Genomic DNA, 18161 nt, shown 5'->3' on the forward strand with positions numbered 1-18161 from the left:
CCTGCAGAAAGAACCCTGACACTTCGAAGAGCCTCTTCCAGCTGCCAAGAATAATATTTCAGCAATTTGAGTCAAGGCTTCTGCAATTGCAGCCCAAAGGGAGGTCCAAAGCGCAAACCACAGGACTTGACTCCGCTGGCTTCACCGAATGACAAAAACAGGCTTTGACAAACATGCCGGAGAGGTGGAGAGGGCACTGCAAGAGGAGGATGGGTGGGAAGGCAGGCAGGATGTGTGCATGTTTGTGAGAAACTGTGCCCACCTGCCCCTTCCCAGCTCCCGCACTGAGGCAAAAGGCAGGAAGTCCCTGGGAATCAAAGATGGGCAATGGCCCTGGTTGCGCCAGCTCCTGCTGGACGGCAGAGATGCTGTGGCACAGCAGAGGACCAAGGAAGAGCGATACTTCATGGCCCAGCACAGCTGCAATATGCAGCACAGGGAGACTGACAGGTCCTGTTGCTCAGCAGTGAGCTATCTAGGTGAAACAGCAAGCCACCCTGGGAACCCCAAGAACCCTCATCACCCACAGCAGCCATCCCTTCCCCACCCAGCGCCACAGTTGGCTGGCGCTGCCTGCAGAAGGACGAGCAGCTTAGGAAACTCTACTTCCAACAAAGCAGCCATATAAGGAAATGGCCTGAAAGAGGGAGATTTACTGCCAGCTGAGACGTGAGCTCAAAGCAGCAGCAGCAGCCCAGCACAACCGCAGTGGCACACAGAAGGGCAGCCGCCTTGCACGTGCGCAGCAACCAAGGCGGCACCGAGACGGGTCCAGGGGGGCATCCACTCCACAAGTGGCGTGGCAAAGCGCCTCCCCCCCGTTCCTCTACCAGCACGTGCCAGCACACACACACACACACACACACACCGTCTCCCAGCAGGTCTGCCCAGGGCTTCCCTTCCTGGAAAGGAAGGAGCACCAGCCAGCGGATGACAGGACCCTCCCTGGCCATGTGCGGATTCAGGGCGGAGTCCGGGCAGCAGTGCCCCCCTTGCCGCTTTAGCCACCTCCCCATGGGGGGGGAGAAGCCCCCCGGGATGAGCCCCCTCCCCAGTCTCCTGCCCGGTGCCGCGCGCGCTCACCTTCTTCCGGGGCTGCCATTTCATCATATTTGTACAGCCGGGCTCCTGAACATCAAGCCGGGACGGGGCTGGCGCTGCTGGCGGGGGGCTCAAGGGCTCGGGCAGCGGCACTCATGCTGCCGCGGGCCGGCGTCGCCCTCCGGGGCGGGACAGGTCCGGCTCCGCCGCTCACGGCGCCCGGGGGCCGGAGCGCACCGCTGGGCGGCCGCTCGGGGAGTCCGGGAGGCGCGACATCCTCCGCAGAGGGCCAGGCAGGCCGGAGGGCGATGGGCGGCGGCTGCCCCGGGAAGCAGCCCGCCCTACCGCGGCCATGCAAGCCCCTCCGCCGCCGGGGCGAGGCCGCCTCCTCCGCCCAGCCCGGCCCGCAATAAATCCCCACGAATTGAGCGCCCCCGCGGGGCACCTGGCACTGCGCGCAGAACGACGACGACGACGACGAGCGCCTGCCTGCCTGTCTGCCGGAGCCCCACATCCAAGCCACGGCCAGCCCGCGGCGCTGCTTCTCCGCTCGCCTCCGCCTCCGCCTCCTCCTCCTCCTCCGCTGCACTAATGACTTCCTTCCCTCGGCTCCGGCGCAGCCTGCCTGTTCCACCCCAGCTCGAGCGGGGCACCTCCTGGGCCCTAGTGCTCGCCTCTCCTCGCGCGCCCTCCCTTTGTGGAGTCTGCAGCAGCACCCAGGCGGAGGAACCCTTTCCTCCTCGCCTCAGCCGGCTCCAAGCCCTCTGGGGACGGCCCAGCCACGTCCCCTCGCAGCGCCTCCTCCGGGAAGGCCGTCTTGGCAAGCTCGGCCCGCGCGCCCGGAGCTGCGGGTTGCGCTGCGCGAGGCTTCCTCCTACAAAGGTTCGCGCCGGCTTGCTAAGGGCAGCCAGGAGCAGCTCCCGAGGGGAGCCCGGCATCAGGAGCGGAGCAGGCTGGACAAAGCCGAACAAAGGAAAGAGTCGGGCCTGGCGGGGCGGGGCAGGGGGGGGGAGGCGTCCGGCACAGCACAAAAGAAACATATTTTATCTCCCCAGCAAAACCAAACGTTCCCACTATTTGTACGGTGCATCTAACTACGGTAGTTTTCCAGGGCTATGATGTCTGTTGTGCAAACGCTTCCCGTAAAAGCAGCTCTCTTCAAGTTGGGCCCACGGAGAGTTGCCGGCCCACAAGGCAGCTTCTCCAAGGCCCAGGCAAGCCTGGCTTCTCCGTCGCCCACCTGCTCACAAGGAACGCCCCCTCCAAGAGGGAAGAGGCGGCTCTCGGAGGATCAGGGCCAGGATGGAGAGCCAAGCCCCAGCTGCTGCTGGAGGGTTCAGCCTCCTTTGGAGCTGGAATTGCTTGTGTCATCCTCAGCATCTAAGTGGCAGTCAGCACTTTCCCCCACTGAATCAGGATTTTCCCAATCTATGGATAATCTGATAAAAGAAGAAAATCCCATAGAAAAGTGCTGTTGAAGCATATGGAGTGGGCGGGGCTTTTTTACATTGGTGGTGACCATTTTGCTGGGTGCGTCTATTGCCCCCCCCCCACCCTGCTTTAATTTTGTTCTCATCAGAGCAAAGCAAAGGATGCAGCCAGCCCTTCATGGCCCATTGTTGGTGAAGGCACATTCATTGTGCTTTTATTTTTAAAACAGCTCTTTGCACAAAACAGCTTTATTAAAATTAAAACTAACAATTTCTCCTTGCAAGCACAGGAAGTGGGAAAGGAAGTGGCAGCATTTCGTGCAAACAATTGCAAAAGCTTGCAGTGTTTTCAACCAATTGTTCACTGCTGTTTTGTGCAAATCTGGTATTTCAAGAAATGTGTACAGTATTTTAAAAACAATTTAAAATGTTTTCGAGGTGTGCATGCCAAGCTAAACAAGTCCCCATGTGTGCATGCCCACAACGGACATCAGCATGGGCACGGACATACGCATGGAGGGGACAGGGGGGGGAAGAATACCCCGTATAAACCTGAAAGCGCTTGTGGAAGGATAAAGGCCCACTTGGGAACAGGGACCTGGGTGAGCCCAAAGGCCCCAGTGTGGGCACAAACACTCCAATTCAGAAAAAGTGAACTACTCTGAGGAGGAGTGGAAACCTCAGGCAGAAATACCTGAATCGAGCAGCACACCAGTTCCAAGGTTATTTTTTTGCTGGGGCAGGGTTCAGGAGACCCTGCAAAACCCATGCAGGTTGGTCCTCACCCTAAAAAGGGAAAGGGAGCCGCATCTTTGCAAAGCAGGGACGGTAACATTAGACATATGTTATTTTTACATTTATTACCATTTCATTACTCTCTTGAAGGCTACCCAGGAGGTTTTACTGAAGGGTGGCATGAAAATAGTTTACAGTATATAAAAAAACGAGAAGCTGAGATGATTATATGAGATCAGAGAGAGGAACCTTCCCACAGGCTCAGTCCAAGGATCCATCTCACCCAGACCTCCTGGCCAATTACTGTGGGATGCTCACATGGGGCATGAAAGTGACCCCCTCCCCAGTCACTTGCTGCTAGCATCAGAGGTGGTGCTGCCTCTAAATGCAGCCCCACACACCATATCCTGACAAATGGCTGTAGGTCCCTCCTCCTCCTCCTCCTCCTCCTCACCCACCTAACCCAGTAGAACGGCTCTCAGGTGGGCTTTCAAGGTCCTCCACTTGCCAAGGATGAGCCTGGGAGGGAATTGTTCCAACATTCAGCCTGTCAGTCTCTTCGTCCATTTTAACCCATGACTTTCTACCCATGCAAGTCAAAAGTGAGGCCCAGCCTGTGTTTTCAACATTGCTTTAAAGGCAAGTGGGAGAAGGGGCTGCCTCTCCCTCTAGCTCCCCACTGGCTGCACAGAGGCTATCTGGGCTCTGGATAGGGTGACTCACTTCAAAAGACTGCAAATCACTTTGGAAAAAAATACTTTGCTTATCCAGGCAGAATAAAGCTCTTTTCTCAGGGGTATAATCCAGAGACAGGCCTTTGCAAAATGAGGGTCAGCTTATCTGGAAAATTCCCCATCTGACAGGGCAAGAGAGGCTGGGGAAAACTCCCCGCTTAGCACTAATTAGAGGGATGTTGTGTCACTTGGTTCAAGCAGGTGCAGAGCACCCTGCCTGGAGATAAAAGTTGCGCCAGCAGCATTTATCACCAACTGCCAGGCTGGTGGGCTTGAAGGGCTGCTGTAGGGGAGGCTGCTCACTCTCTCACACTCACTCGCACACAGGATTATCACAGGGCTCCAGGTGCCTGCCATTAATTGCAATTTATTCAGCTGTGCTGCAAAATGATCAAATAGGTTAATGCAGGATTAAGCTTAATCTTGTTGCAATAGAGAATTCTCCTCCCTGCTTGCTACTGATGATGCCCCTGGAAGAGGAGGCAGGGGCAGCCACAGCACAGCCCTCTGTCCCCTCCGTCCCCTGCAGCTAAGAGGACAGGATGGGGAGGTCTTTGTTGCTGCAGCACTCAGAATGACCCCAACAGATGCAAAACACACAGAGAAAGAAAGATTTGAGAAAGAGCTCTGAGAAACTCTGCCTCTCCCTGAAAGGGTCACTGTACAACATAGAAAGCGAAGAGCAGAGAAACGACTTTGTGGATCCCCACTTCTGATCATCCCTTCTGCTAAGACCATTTTAGGATCACAGCCAAAACAGGAAGGGCAGAATCCTATAAACTCCCTGGGTCTCATCTCCTGCTTTCAAGAGAAATGTTCACAATGGTCTTTGGCTTTCTGAATTCCCTCTCCTTGCAAAGCTGCCTTGACCTGGCCTTGAGTCACACTGTGCTTGCAGGAAATCCTGATGACCTGATATGCAGGCTTTCTGGGGTAAAACGCTTCTGCATCACCTCCGCCTCTTCTGAGCAGATCAGAGGCCAACTAAGAGCTACACTCCCGGGAGGAAGGAGGACAGATAAACGCAAGGCCACAAGAGGCCACCACAAGACCTTCCCATGCTACTGCTACTGCACTCAAAAGGCCCCCAAAGCGGTACAGCAATCTGATACAGCCATCTTGGAAAAGCTGAGCTTTGGGTGCAGCCAAGAATGGGCTAGAAGCCAGCCTGAGAGCCCCACGCACAACGCCTGGAGCCCTGGGAGAGAAGGCCAGCTGGGCACACCTCAGCATACCCTGGTGAAGGGCTGGAGATGAACAGAACTAAAGAAGCTGGGATAGCTCAGTTGGTTGAGCATGAGACTCTGAAACTCAGGGTCATGGGTTTGAGCCTCACATTGGGTAAAAGATTCCTGGGTTGCAGAGGATTGGACTAGATGACACTTGCAATACCTTCCAACTCTACCATTCTAGGATTCTATGATCTGGGGGGGGGACCACTCTGGGGGAAGCCCCATGCTGGCAGCAATCTTGCCCATGGGGACTGAGGGATAGCAGCTGACCCTGCGGTCCCCCAGGCAGCCACACTGACTGATGGGAGTTGGAGTTTCATGGCTTCCAAGGGGAGGCTCAGCCCCCCTGCTGCAGGGTCCCAGCAGGGTGGAGCTGTGTTCTGGGGAATGAGGGCCAAGAGGGACAGAGTAGGGCATGGGGTGCCCCTCCTTCATGGCCCGTGGGGCAAGGGGCGCCCTCCTGCTCCCTCCCACCACAGCAGTCTCATGACCTGCCTTGAGAGGACCTCAGCTTAAGGAGAGAGGCTGGAGTGGGAAAATTGGAATTTCCTGGCCGGTGAGGGCTTGTATCCTGAGCTCAGCAGCATTAGTTTAATGTGATGTTGTGCCTGTGAATTATTTATGGTAGAGTCCCCAGGCACCCGGTTCATTCCTGCGGTTCACTTGACAGGAAATGGATTTTAACTTCTGTTTTCATTGGAGGCCCAAAATGCGGCATCTTCGGGGAGAAGACTATGGATTTTATGAGCCACATTAATTGTGACCCCATTTTTAAGAGGCTTTGGTTACCTCACTGAAATTTTTAGGATGCTGAACAGAAAATGCATTGTTTAGAAGGACTCCTTCCCTTCCCCTCAACCGCCCCATCATAACTGCCCTTCTCCTCCATTCCTAGAAAGCACACATCCTGTTGCCATGGAAACATTTAATCTGATCAAGATGTGGGTCAAGAACCACTCCCAGTGCAGAAACTCCTCCTGACCCCATGGATCTTCTGCCCTCATGCACAGAGAAAGCGGCTTTGGCTTTCAGCCCAGCTTGGGTCAGTCAAAGGGTCAGACCCCAGGCCTGGGCAGTCGGTTCTCAATGCCCACCTGAGGAATCCTAAGCTCAGTCCAGGAAATGCCACGTTATGGGGTGAACATGCAAAGGTCATGAAGCAGCAAGAAATGAAATTCACAAATGCAGTTTTCACCACAGTTGGGATGATAGGAGCAAGACCCTGGTGGCCCCAGAAAAAGTGAGGAGGGCAGCTCTGCTCCATGTGGGTGGGATGGAGGTGGCTGAACCATGCAGGGACTCCCTCTTTCCTTCCTTCCTTCCTTCCTCCTCCTTCTCTTGTTTCTCTCTCTCTTTCTCTCTCTGCTACAGCTCCTCCCTCCCTCCTCCTAGTTCTCCCTGTGGTTGCCAGGCAACCCCAACCCCTTTGCTTTAACTATCAACAGAGAGGACCACATCTAGACATGCAGAACAGTCTGGGATGCAGGGAAAGCAATGGCAAGAGGCTATTCAACAAAATTCAAAGCTTAAAAAAGCAAGGGAGCAAAAAAAAAACCTGCTAGAGGAGATAAAAAAGAAAGAAAAAATATTGTATAAAACCAAGCGGAAAGAAATTAATCAGGAAATATGTATATTAAGAGCAGAATATGAAAATATGATAGATCTAGAGAAACTGAGCAATATCTCCAATATTGGAGATATAAGAATTTTGAATGGGGAAATAAACCTGGGAAAGTTCTAGCCTGGTGATTAAAAAAGCGGAAAAACGAGAGGGTAATAAATAAATTAAGATCTGAGGGGGAAATTATAGATAAACCAAAGGAAATTATAAAAACATTTGAAAGATATTATACAATGTTGTATAACAAAGAAGAAATAAACGAGGAGGAGATAGAGGAATTCATAAAAAATTATAAACTGTTGGAAATACCGGCAGAAAAAATTAAAATATTGAATGATAAAATAACAACATTGGAGATCAAAGAAGTAATTCAAAAAATGAAAAAAGGTATGAAAACACCAGGGCCTGATGGAATTCCCATAGAATATTATAAAAATTTGGAAGAGATATTGATACCACCCCTGAAAGAAGTAATGAACGAAACCCTAATAAATGGAAAAATGGACACATGGAAAGAAACATTAATAACACTCTTGCCAAAGCAAAATACCGATTTGGAACTGCCCACAAATTACAGACCTATCTCTCTACTCAACTGCGATTATAAAATCTTCGCAGGAGTGATAGCCAAAAGATTAAATACAATATTGAAGGACATAATTCATGATAACCTAGCCGGATTCGTAAAAGGAAGGCAAATAAAAGATAATATAAGAAACATCATAAATATATTTGAATGCCTCGAAAACATGCAGAAAAGGCATTCGACAATGTATCTTGGTTGTTTATGAAAACAATTCTAAAAGGCTTAAACATTGGCAAGAAATTGGAAAGAGCAATTGGAGCTATTTATCAAAATCAAAAAGCAAGATTAATAATAAATGGAACAATTACAGGCAATGTAGAAATAAAAAAGGTACTAGGCAGGGTTGCCCCTTATCCCCAATATTATTCATGATAGTGCTAGAAATATTAATGAAGAACATTAGAGAGGAAGAGGGTATCAAAGGAACTGTGGTTGGAAATAGGAGGTACAAGATAAGGGCTTTCGCCGATGATGATATGGAAGATTGGCTGGATTCAAAATACACTATAAAAAAAAGAAGAAAAATATGGAAAATAAAGAAAAAGAACAATTACAGGATATGACAGGTATTGAAATTAAGAAGAAAATGAAGTATTTGGGAATACTGGTGTCAACAAAAAATATAGATTTGTATCAGGAAAACTACGAGAGAACATGGAAAGAAATACAAAAAAACCCTAATAAATTGGTCTAAATTAAAACTCTCTCCATTAGGAAGGATATCAGTAATCAAAATGAGTGTCCTCCCTCAAAATGCTTTTTTTGTTTCAATATCTACCCATATTAGGAAATGCAAAGTGTTTTAAAGAATGGAGGAAAGATCTGGCAAACTTTGTTTGGAATGAGGAAAAACCCAGAATCAAATATAAAATTCTTACAGATAGAAGGGGGAGAGGAGGTTTCAATCTGCCAAATTTGGAATTGTATCACGGTGCAGCTGGTTTAGTGTGGCTGAAAGAATGGATCAAACTAAAGAATGTGGATGTATTAGATTTGGAAGTGGTGGGCCTGGCCTTCGGATGGCACAAGTATTTAATGGAGGAAAAATTGAAAGAACGTAGTAGTTTCAAGATTTCAGAAAGATAAGGCAATAGGATGTGAAAATAGTTTTTCAAAATTTGATAGAATATTATTGGGAGGGGATAATAAATATATTAAAAATTTATATGATTTATTATTAGAATGGGATACAAAAGATGAGATACAAGATGGGATACAAAGGAGGTCATGATAAAATGGGGACAAGATTTGGGGAAAGCAATATTGGTAGAGAAATGGGGGAAATTATGGATGAGAGATAGTAAATTTACACCAAATTATGATTTAAGAGAAAATATTTTTAAAATGCATCTGACCCTGGCGAAATTGGCAAAAATATACAAAGGGAGTGACAATTCATGTTGGAGGCGCCACGAGGAGGTAGGCTCGTACATACAGTGGTACCTTGACTTACGAACGACTCGACAACCGAATTTTTCGACTTATGAATGGGGGTAATGGCCGCGCGCTTACAAATGTCTTGACATCCGAAAGAAAACCGCGGCGGTTTTAGATAGGGATTTTTCGACTTAGGAATTTTTAGATAGGGTTGCTTTGACTTACGAATTTTTCCATTTCCAATGTATTCCTATGGGAAATCGCGTTTCCAGTGGCGTCTTTCAACTTACGAATTTTTCGACCTGCGAAGGTGCCTTTAGAATGGATTAAATTCGTAAGTCGAGGCACCACTGTACATATTTGGTGACACTGTAAAACAATTAAGAAATTTTGCAAGAAAATCTATGTAGAAATGAAGAAAATAAATTGTTAAGATATCAAAATATGATGGAAAAAATAGGAGAAAGCAAAGGAATATCAGAACAGAAAATTGGTAAAGATTGGAGTAAATTTAATGATTATATGGCAGGCCATGTGGAAAACGCTAACCTCTTAGCAGACAGGTGAAGGGCCCAAGTGACTCAAACAAAAATGGAAGGAAACGTAAAAAGGTATACAGAGAACTTCGGATATAGAAACCGAAATAGAGAAAAGGCTGGAAGCCATCACAGGGTGGAGGGTTTTTTTATTTTTTATTTTTATGATACTATTATTATTATTCCTTCTTTGTTCTTTTTATATTTTGTACATATTTGATTTGTATGTATTTAATTTGATATAATTTCCTTTTTTTCTCTTTGTAAAATTATTATTGTTTAAATAAAGAATAATTAATTTTTTTAAAAATGCAGAAATATATAGACCAAACAGTAAAGATCAGGGATGTTCAAAGACAGGGGAAATCCTTCCTCCTCCCCCCCCCCCCACCTCTGTGCCCGGCCCGCAACTGCAAGCAGACATTGATGTCTCTCTGTCTCTCTCTCTCTCTCTCTCACACACACACACACACACCCCTCTTAGCTGCCTGGGGGACAGAGCTTCTTCCAAACGCCAGAAATGATGCCACACCCAAACCCTGTGTACAACTACTCAGCCCTCAAATACCTGCATTGTTCAGTGGACAGACAATAAGCCCCACCTGCTGCAGGGTAAGCCGCTCAGCACCACCATATGAATGCCTGCACACACACACACACACACAACCAAGGAACACAGCTGCATGTTTCCCACCTGTGCTTCTCCCAGACCTTTGGTGGAAAATGACACATCCATTTTTGTCCATGCAGAAAACAAGGAAACGTAGCTTCTTCTACTTGCACAGCATCTCTGAGGCAGACCCTGGGGGATCCATGGGGCTCACGTTTGTGCCCACCACATCGGAAAGCTTTCAGTGGCCAGAAGGGGCTAGATGAAGAAGACCATGGCAGCCCTTGCCTCCATTTGCTAGGGGAACCTCAGCAGTTAGCAACTGCAGAGGCCACCAATTCACTTCCAGTCAAAAGACCATAGTTGACACCTGCCATTCAACAGGGGATCACCCTGATCATCAATGGTTTCAGCATCAAGACTTGACAGCCTATGCTGGGAGTTGTGACAGCTAGATCCTAAGGGCACTCAGCCCTGTCAGTTGCAGACTCTGCCTTCCTCTGCTCTGTCTGAAAACCCTGGTTCAGTTTCCACTATGCCTTGAGCCTTGAGCCTCCATCAACAAAGCTACATGCCTCCTCCTTTGATGGACTGGCCAGTGAGTAGGGGCCAAGAAAGAGAGCCTGCTGCCAGCAAGAGAAGGAGAGAGAGACCCGAGAACTCTCCGAGCCATCATCCTCATGGCTGGGAGCTGGCCCTGGAAAGACCTTGCCCACACATGGCCCCTTCCAAAGGAAACAACCCCCCCCCCACCTCGCCAGCTCTTTCAGGCACCCAAGGGAGTTAGTTGGAAGTGTGGGGGTGATCAGATAAAAGTGGCCACCCAGAAGCAAAACTGCAGAAGAGAAGAAACCATTTGAGAAAGAACAGGAGGGTGGTTGGCATGATGGCAAACCAGGCCTGGGAAGGAGAAGAACCAGAGATCTGGGTAGGAAGACAAACAGCATTAATTAATTCCCTTTAAGAAACACGACTGGCTGCACTGTGAGATGAATAGTCTCATTTGCGAAGAGCCCCGAGTGACAAAGTCAAACAAATAACTCCATAATTCTTCATTAGCACTTCATCAAACTTAACTATTTCACAGGCTGCACAGGAGAAGGGCATGTCACATCTTAATATGTTCCAGAGGTGCCCCTCTTCGTTAATGCTCTGTTGCTGGGTTCCTCTAAGGAAGGGCACTGGGCTTTCAGACACGAAGCAGGGAGGGCAAGATGCCCGTCAATGGAGAGTGGGCAGCCCCCAGCCAAGGGCAAATGCAGATTTGGGAGAGGAAAACTGCTTTATCATAGGAGATCTCAGACTTCCCAAAAAGAAAAAAGAAAATAGATGGATGGAAATTACTGAGGCCCGCCAGTCTCAAAATGGGGGCAGGTGGGTGGAATCAGAGCTCTGCAATTACCAACATTTTCTACTGACATCGGATCCATCTTTGTAAATTTCTAAATTCTTTGCCACACCATTTTCCTTGTGGTAAGCAGTTATCTAGCTCAGCTTTCCTCAAACATAACTACAGACATTTTGCTCTGGAGGTATTTTGTCTCACCTGTTTATGCAGAATTTGTTCATTCAGAGGCTCTTAATGGAAAAGGTTGACTCTCTCATACATTCCCCTTCCCATGCCCATGTGCCCCTCAAAGTATTTTGACTTACAGTAGCTCCTTCAACAACTTCTCCCCCGTTCTCCTGTAACAGCTTTCCTCTATTTATTTATTTATTTATTTGTTTGTTTGTTTGTTTGTTTGTTTGTTAACAATGTTAACCTTTTATCTCACTTTCTAACTTCCTTCTCCTTTAGGAGACCTCCCTCCACCCCACACCGTAACACCCCACCCCAAACGCCTCTGCCTCCCAGCCCCCTTTATGCAGCGTGCAAGAGGTGGCTGCTGCTGCTGCAGCTGCTGGGATGCGTGCAACAAGGCTGTGGCTGACCTAGAAATTGGGGCTGCTGAACGAGGAGACGCCAGGCAGGCGGAGGCCCAGAAGCCCACTGGGAAGCCACCCAAGGCTCTATGGTTGAGCATCCTGCCCTACATTGCCTTTACATTGCCTCTGCAAAGGTGAGAGGGAGTCCTCTGGCTGTTCACTAAGAACCACGCACGTGAGTAGGTACAAATAACTAACACATTGCCACTCCAGTCCTCTCACTCCCTTAGCCCCAAAGAAGTGGGTCTGCAGACCCCAACAGCAGCACCCACTCCCCGACACCTGGCTCGTTCAAATCCGCCCCATGTGCCCATTAAACCCAGTCCCCTGCTGACATCTCAGAGGGGTCATCTGCAGAAAACCCAATTGTGGTTTGCTCTGATTTAGCAGTAAAATGCAGTTTTAAGCTCCATTAGGGAGAAAAACCCAACACTGCTCAGACATGGACAGACCTGGAAAGCCCAGAGCAAAGGTAAGTGTGGATGAGTCCAAAGTGAGGCAGCTTTCTCCAGAAACAGGAGTACAGTCATACAGTTAAGTACGCTTCAGGTTGAGTACTTTCAAGTTAAGTACTCCGCGGACCCGTCTGGAATTGATTAATCCATTACTTTCAATGGGAAAGTTCACTTCAGGTTAAGTACGGACTTCCGGAACCAATTAAGTACTTAACCTGAGGTACCACTGTAATGTCCAGAGATACTGAATCCCATCCACTGGCTACAGCCAGGAAGCCTCACTGTAAAGCAGGAAAAACCCCATGCTCCAATTTTTCTCAAGGCCTGTCCACAATGGAGCACTATTTAGCTATTATTGTGCTTCTCCCCACATCAAATTGAACTGGAGTAGTCCAAACCCGCACACTTTGGCACACAAATAGGAACTTCCAGTTGGGCAGAGACAGCTACACCTCAGGTGTGAGTGGGTTTTTTTTTTTGTAGTTTCCCCCATCAAACAAACAAGTGTGCAAAAGCACACAGTAAGGCAGTTATAAATTCGCAGTAAACACTTCTTGGATTGTTGTAAAATATCTGCTATAGAAATTTAAAATGTGGTTTGCTTGTGCAGTTTTCTGGTTTTGTGTAAATCTGAGGGATCCAAAGAAAGCTACACGGAAGGCTAAGCACACTGGAAAGAGTTGCAAGCACAGTTGAAAAAGAAATGAAAGCAACAATTGAGCCACCCTCCCCAAACGCCTAAAACTAATCACCTGCCACCCAACATGGAGCAATTTGGAGCCCAATTTTCCACAATTCCCCCGTATCAAGTAAACCCAAATTTACAGGGGGGACTTACTGAGATGGGTGTGATTTGAGGGCCATACGAAGTACGCAAATTAAAGGGGAATTGCAAGCACAACTGCAAGCCCACAGCATTCTCCCTTTGCTGAACAAGCCTTTGATGCATCTCTGATCCTCCCAGTGGCCATCTCAGTTCTTCATTGCTTCTCCCCAATCGAGCAGCTGCAGAAACCTCAGCCCTCACAACTGTGGTGAGGATAACATTCTCCATTCACATGGAGTGTCTGAAAGGAGAACGCAGCAAAACGGAAACCTAAGAGCAGAAGGCCTCCTTCTCCTCGTCTTGCAGGGGGGAAGCTCCCTGCAGTTGCTGTGGAGCTGTGCTGCCTGTTTCCAATGCTAATGGACTGAAGGAAAGAAAGGTAAGCTTCGCTCAGCTCTCCCTTCCTCAAAAGGCTGCACAATAAAGCTATTGTATTGCAAAAGATCTGTTTTGTCTATTCAAAATTCTCCTCCACGCTCTGGAAACATATGGAGGTTACAACATCCATTCTGCTCGTCCTTCCCCAAGGGATTCTGCACAGGATCCTGTAACAGCCAGCAACCGTTCTCAGGCTCCTCTGCTGCTGAGTCTTCTCTTACTGATTTGCAAGGAGAAGCAAGGCGGCTAGCTGCAAGCAAGGAAGGAGAAAGTGCCCAGTGTCCACCTGCAGACTCCGCTGGGAAGACATCAGGAAGATGCGAGTGACCATTGCAGCGCCCCACCTTGAACAGGGCAACAAGGTCACCTAGCGCCTCTTTTGGGGGAAATATTGCCAGACTAAAGAAGTCACACCTGACAGGGAACGTCCCAGCACTCTGCGGCATTTTTGCCATGTGTGCCTTTAGTCCATTGGCATCTACTGAAATTTTAGCCATTAGTAGTTAATGCCGCAGAACATGGGACATGCAAATGATCTGTCTGTCTGTCTGTCTGTCTGTCTGTCTGTCTGTCTGTCTGTCTGATGCACAGATCCAAGCTTGCGGAAGACGTCTGCTGCCCTTTGGCAGATGCTGCTGCTCCTGCAGCTCCAGCCTTCAAGCATTTCCTCTTGCAAGATCCACCCAAGGGGAGAACCCTCACCTGCTGCCCAGGTGCACAAGAAGACATGGCCCCTGCATTACCTCTAGACACAATTCAACCCAACACCCTCCCCTCCCTCCCTGACCAGGTTTGTGGCCAAAGCTGCCATCATCACCAGCTGCTCCAAGTGTTAGCAAACCTTTAGGCTTTAGTATTGTTCCTCTGATTCTCAGGGCACCAGGTCCAAGTAGCTACAACAGTGTTCAAATATGCCACATGGAGGATTGAACAAGCTTGTTTTCTCCTGCTCTGGAGGGCAGAACTTGAACCAATGGCTTCAAGTTACAAGAAAGGAGATTCCGACAACATCAGAACTTTCTGACAGTAAGAGCTGCTCCACAGTAGAATGGACACCCTCAGGAGGTGGTGGACTCTCCATCCTTGGAGGTTTTTAAGCAGAGGCTGGATGGCCACCTGCCATGGATGCTTTAGTTGAGATTCTTGCACTGCAGGGGGTTGGACTATATGGCCCTTGGCGTCCCTTCCAAATCTACAATTCTATGATTTTATAAAAAACAGCCTGGAAGAGAAGTAATACTGGCTTCAGTCCCCTTCCAAAATGAGCAAAGAAGGGCGTGAAGGTGGCCCACCAGCATCTGCCCAGGGGCCCTCAACACACACACAACAGTCTCTTCCATGAATGCCTTGAAACACCCACATGGCTTCCTCAGCCAGACACCTTCACCATCCAGGGGGTGCAGCGCTGGGAAATCCAAATGCTAAGTTTCCTGTACAGATGCAGAATTAAGACTCTGAAAGAGATGTCAAGCGTGCGGAGGGAGGGAGGAAGCGGGTGGGGTCCACAGACAGGCCAAAGTCACTGTGCTCTGCCCTTGGCCCCCTCCCCACAACCAGTTTAGTCCTTCTCATGACATGGCTCAGGTGTCAGTTGCTGCAGCCACAGATCTCCCTGCCTTCCCGGCATTTCAATTTAACAGGACTATTGCCTGGAAGCTCTCTTCCTCTCACTCACAGACATAGACCTGTCTTTGTTCAGGATGTGCAATTGAAGAATCAAGCGCCAGCAGCAAAATGGGGGAGTTGCCACCAGGCCCAGGTCCTGACTGGCATGGGCAGCTTGGCAGTGACCCAACAGGTAGTCTTTCCAAAAGCAACACATAGAGGAACTGCCTGGCAGGGCCAGAGAAGCCCAGGCTGTAAATCACAGAAGCGTAATAAAACAAAGAGTTTTGCTCCGTCTTGTTCCCAGAGCGACGCAGGAAGGAGAACAATGCTGACTCAGGTCTTCTGGACAGATGGCTCCCAAGCGCTGAACTGACACAGCAGCAGCAGCCCCCCCCCCCAAAGGCTGGAGCATCAGGAGGGAGGAGCAAAGGCATTGGCAGCTGTCCAGGAAGGAAGCTGATCCCTTTCCCTTCCTCCTGCCTTCCCAGGGATGGCAGCTCCCTTCCAGCACATATACATCTGGCTGTGAACAAGCTTGCAGAGCCTGGGGGCAGGGGGCAGGGATCTTCTGCCACTAGTGACATCATACCCCTGCCTGCCAACCAGTGTTCAGCCACTCTGAACTGGCAGAGGGGATTTCAGAACCACTGGCAGTTATCTTTGAGAATTCCTGGAGAACAGGCAAAGTCCCAGCAGACTGGAGGAGGGCAAATGTTGTCCCTATTTTCAAAAAGGGGGAAAGGGAGGACCCAAACAATTACCGCCCAGTCAGCCTGACATCAATACCAGGAAAGATTCTAGAGCAGATCCTTAAGCAAACAGTCTGTGAGCACCTAGAAAGAAACTCTGTAATCACTAAAACTCAGCATGGGTTTCTGAAAAATAAGTCATGTCAGACTAATCTGATTTCATTTCTTGACACAATTACAATCCTGGTAGATGAAGGGAACGCTGTGGATGTAGCATATCTTGATTTCTGCAAGGCCTTTGACAAGGTGCCCCATGATATTCTTGTAAAGAAGCTAGTAAAATGCAGGCTAGACAATGTTACCATTCAGTGGATTTGTAACTGGCTGACTGACCGAACCCAAAGGGTGCTCATCAATGGCTCCTCCTCATCCTGGCGAGAAGTGAATAGTGGGGTGCCACAGGGTTCTGTCTTGGGCCCAGTCTTACTCAACATCTTTATAAACGACTTGGATGATGGGCTTGAGGGCATCCTGATCAAGTTTGCAGATGACACCAAATTGGGAGGGGTGGCTAATACCCCAGAGGACAGGATTACACTTCAAAATGACCTTAACAGGTTAGAGAACTGGGCCAAAGCAAACAAGATGAATTTTAACAGGGAGAAATGTAAGGTACTACACTTGGGCAAATAAAAATGAAAGGCACAAATACAGGATGGGAGACACCTGGCTTGAGAGCAGTACATGTGAAAAGGACCTAGGAGTCTTGGTAGACCACAAACTTGACATGAGTCAACAGTGTGATGCAGCAGCTAAAAAAGCCAATGCAATTCTGGGCTGCATCAATAGGAGTATAGTATCTAGATCAAGGGAAGTAATAGTACCACTGTATTCTGCTCTGGTCAGACTTCACCTGGAGTACTGTGTCCATTTCCTGGCACCACAGTTCAAGAAGGATACTGGCAAGCTGGAACGTGTCCAGAGGAGGGCAACCAAAATGGTCAAAGGCCTGGAAACGATGCCTTATGAGGAACGACTTACGGAGCTGGGCATGTTTAGCCTGGAGAAGAGAAGGTTGAGGGGTGATATGATAGCCATGTTCAAATATATTAAAGGATGCCATATAGAGAAGGGAGAAAGGTTGTTTTCTGCTGCTCCAGAGAAGCAGACATGGAGCAATGGATTCAAACTACAAGAAAGAAGATTCCACCTAAACATTAGAACTTCCTGACAGTAAGAGCTGTTCGACAGTGGCATTTGCTGCCAAGAAATGTGGTGGAGTCTCCTTCTTTGGAGGTCTTTAAGCAGAGGCTTGACAGCCATCTGTCAGGAACGCTTTGATGGTGTTTCCTGCTTGGCAGGGGGTTGGACTGGATGGCCCTTGTGGTCTCTTCCAACTCTGTGATTCTATGTGGTATTCTATGTGGTACTCTTGAACAGACCATGGAAACCACTAGTGCCTCCCCCCTCTCCACTGGGGCCCAATGCTGCTCCTTCACCACTAGATCTTCCCACAGGCTCTCCCGGTCCTGGTTTCTTTTAATTTGTCCGGAAAACACCATTTTCCTCATTGCAGAGCAGTTATTTGCCTCCCTGTGTCTTCCCTGGGCGCCTCCACACCCCCTTTTGAGGGCTCATTTGCCTCCCTATGCATCTCGAAGCGCTCAGCGAGGAACCACCAGGAATTCCCCCCTCCAGTTCATCTTTCTGCAACAAGTGAGCTCTTGGAGGGACCCAGGCGCCTCTTCCAATTTCCTGTCCTGGTCTAGTCAGAGGATGGAGTTCCTCTCTTACAGAGCAGCAGTGGAAGCAGTGGACAGAGAGGAGAGATCAGGAGCCTCTTGGGGTCTTTGAAGTGACCTCTGACAGAAGACGGGCATCCAATACCATAAGAATCATGCCCCCCCTCTCCCTTCATCTGTTATTGCAGCAGGCTGCATGTTATTCCTGCCCCCTGCAAAAACAAAAAAACCACCTCGTTTACTATTCCACTGAATGACAGTAGCCTCTAAGTGGAGTACAGGAGGCTCAAAACAATGGAACTAAAATGAGTTAAAGCTGATATGAAGATTATGCAATAATTAAGTCCTGAAGTGCATGAATCACTATAGTTGGCATTCCTGCTGCAGCTAGTAAAAGGCACTCCCAGCCATTAAGAAAGAACACAGCTCCATCCACCATACTGTCCAACATTTCTCCAATGAAAATTTGTTGTTGTTGTTTAGTCGTTTAGTCGTGTCCGACTCTTCGTGACCCCATGGACCAGGCGTGCACTCCAATGAAAATAGGGACATCCTATTCCATAAGACCTGGCTCATCTGACGGGATTGCCCCAGCCACTCCAGGCAGCTTCCAACATATTTAAAAACATAATAAA

The 18161-nt window shown here is 48.6% G+C and overlaps 1 protein-coding gene across 3 annotated transcripts in view; it reads right to left on the reverse strand.

Annotated features, from left to right (window-relative positions):
* Positions 1-18161, reverse strand: part of TTC28 (tetratricopeptide repeat domain 28) — a 126764-nt gene that overhangs the window by 79220 nt on the left and 29383 nt on the right. The window contains exon 1 of one of the 3 annotated variants that reach the window (XM_035099247.2): positions 1084-9689. The exons of the other annotated variants lie outside the window; for them this stretch is intronic. Coding sequence (XP_034955138.1) covers positions 1084-1110 — 27 coding nt within the window. The 5' untranslated portion in view covers positions 1111-9689. Of the gene's footprint in view, positions 1-1083; positions 9690-18161 lie in introns of those variants that run through there. 3 annotated transcript variants of the gene reach the window in all.

The sequence above is a fragment of the Zootoca vivipara genome, chromosome 17, assembly GCF_963506605.1.
Source record: "Zootoca vivipara chromosome 17, rZooViv1.1, whole genome shotgun sequence".
NCBI lineage: Eukaryota > Metazoa > Chordata > Lepidosauria > Squamata > Lacertidae > Zootoca > Zootoca vivipara.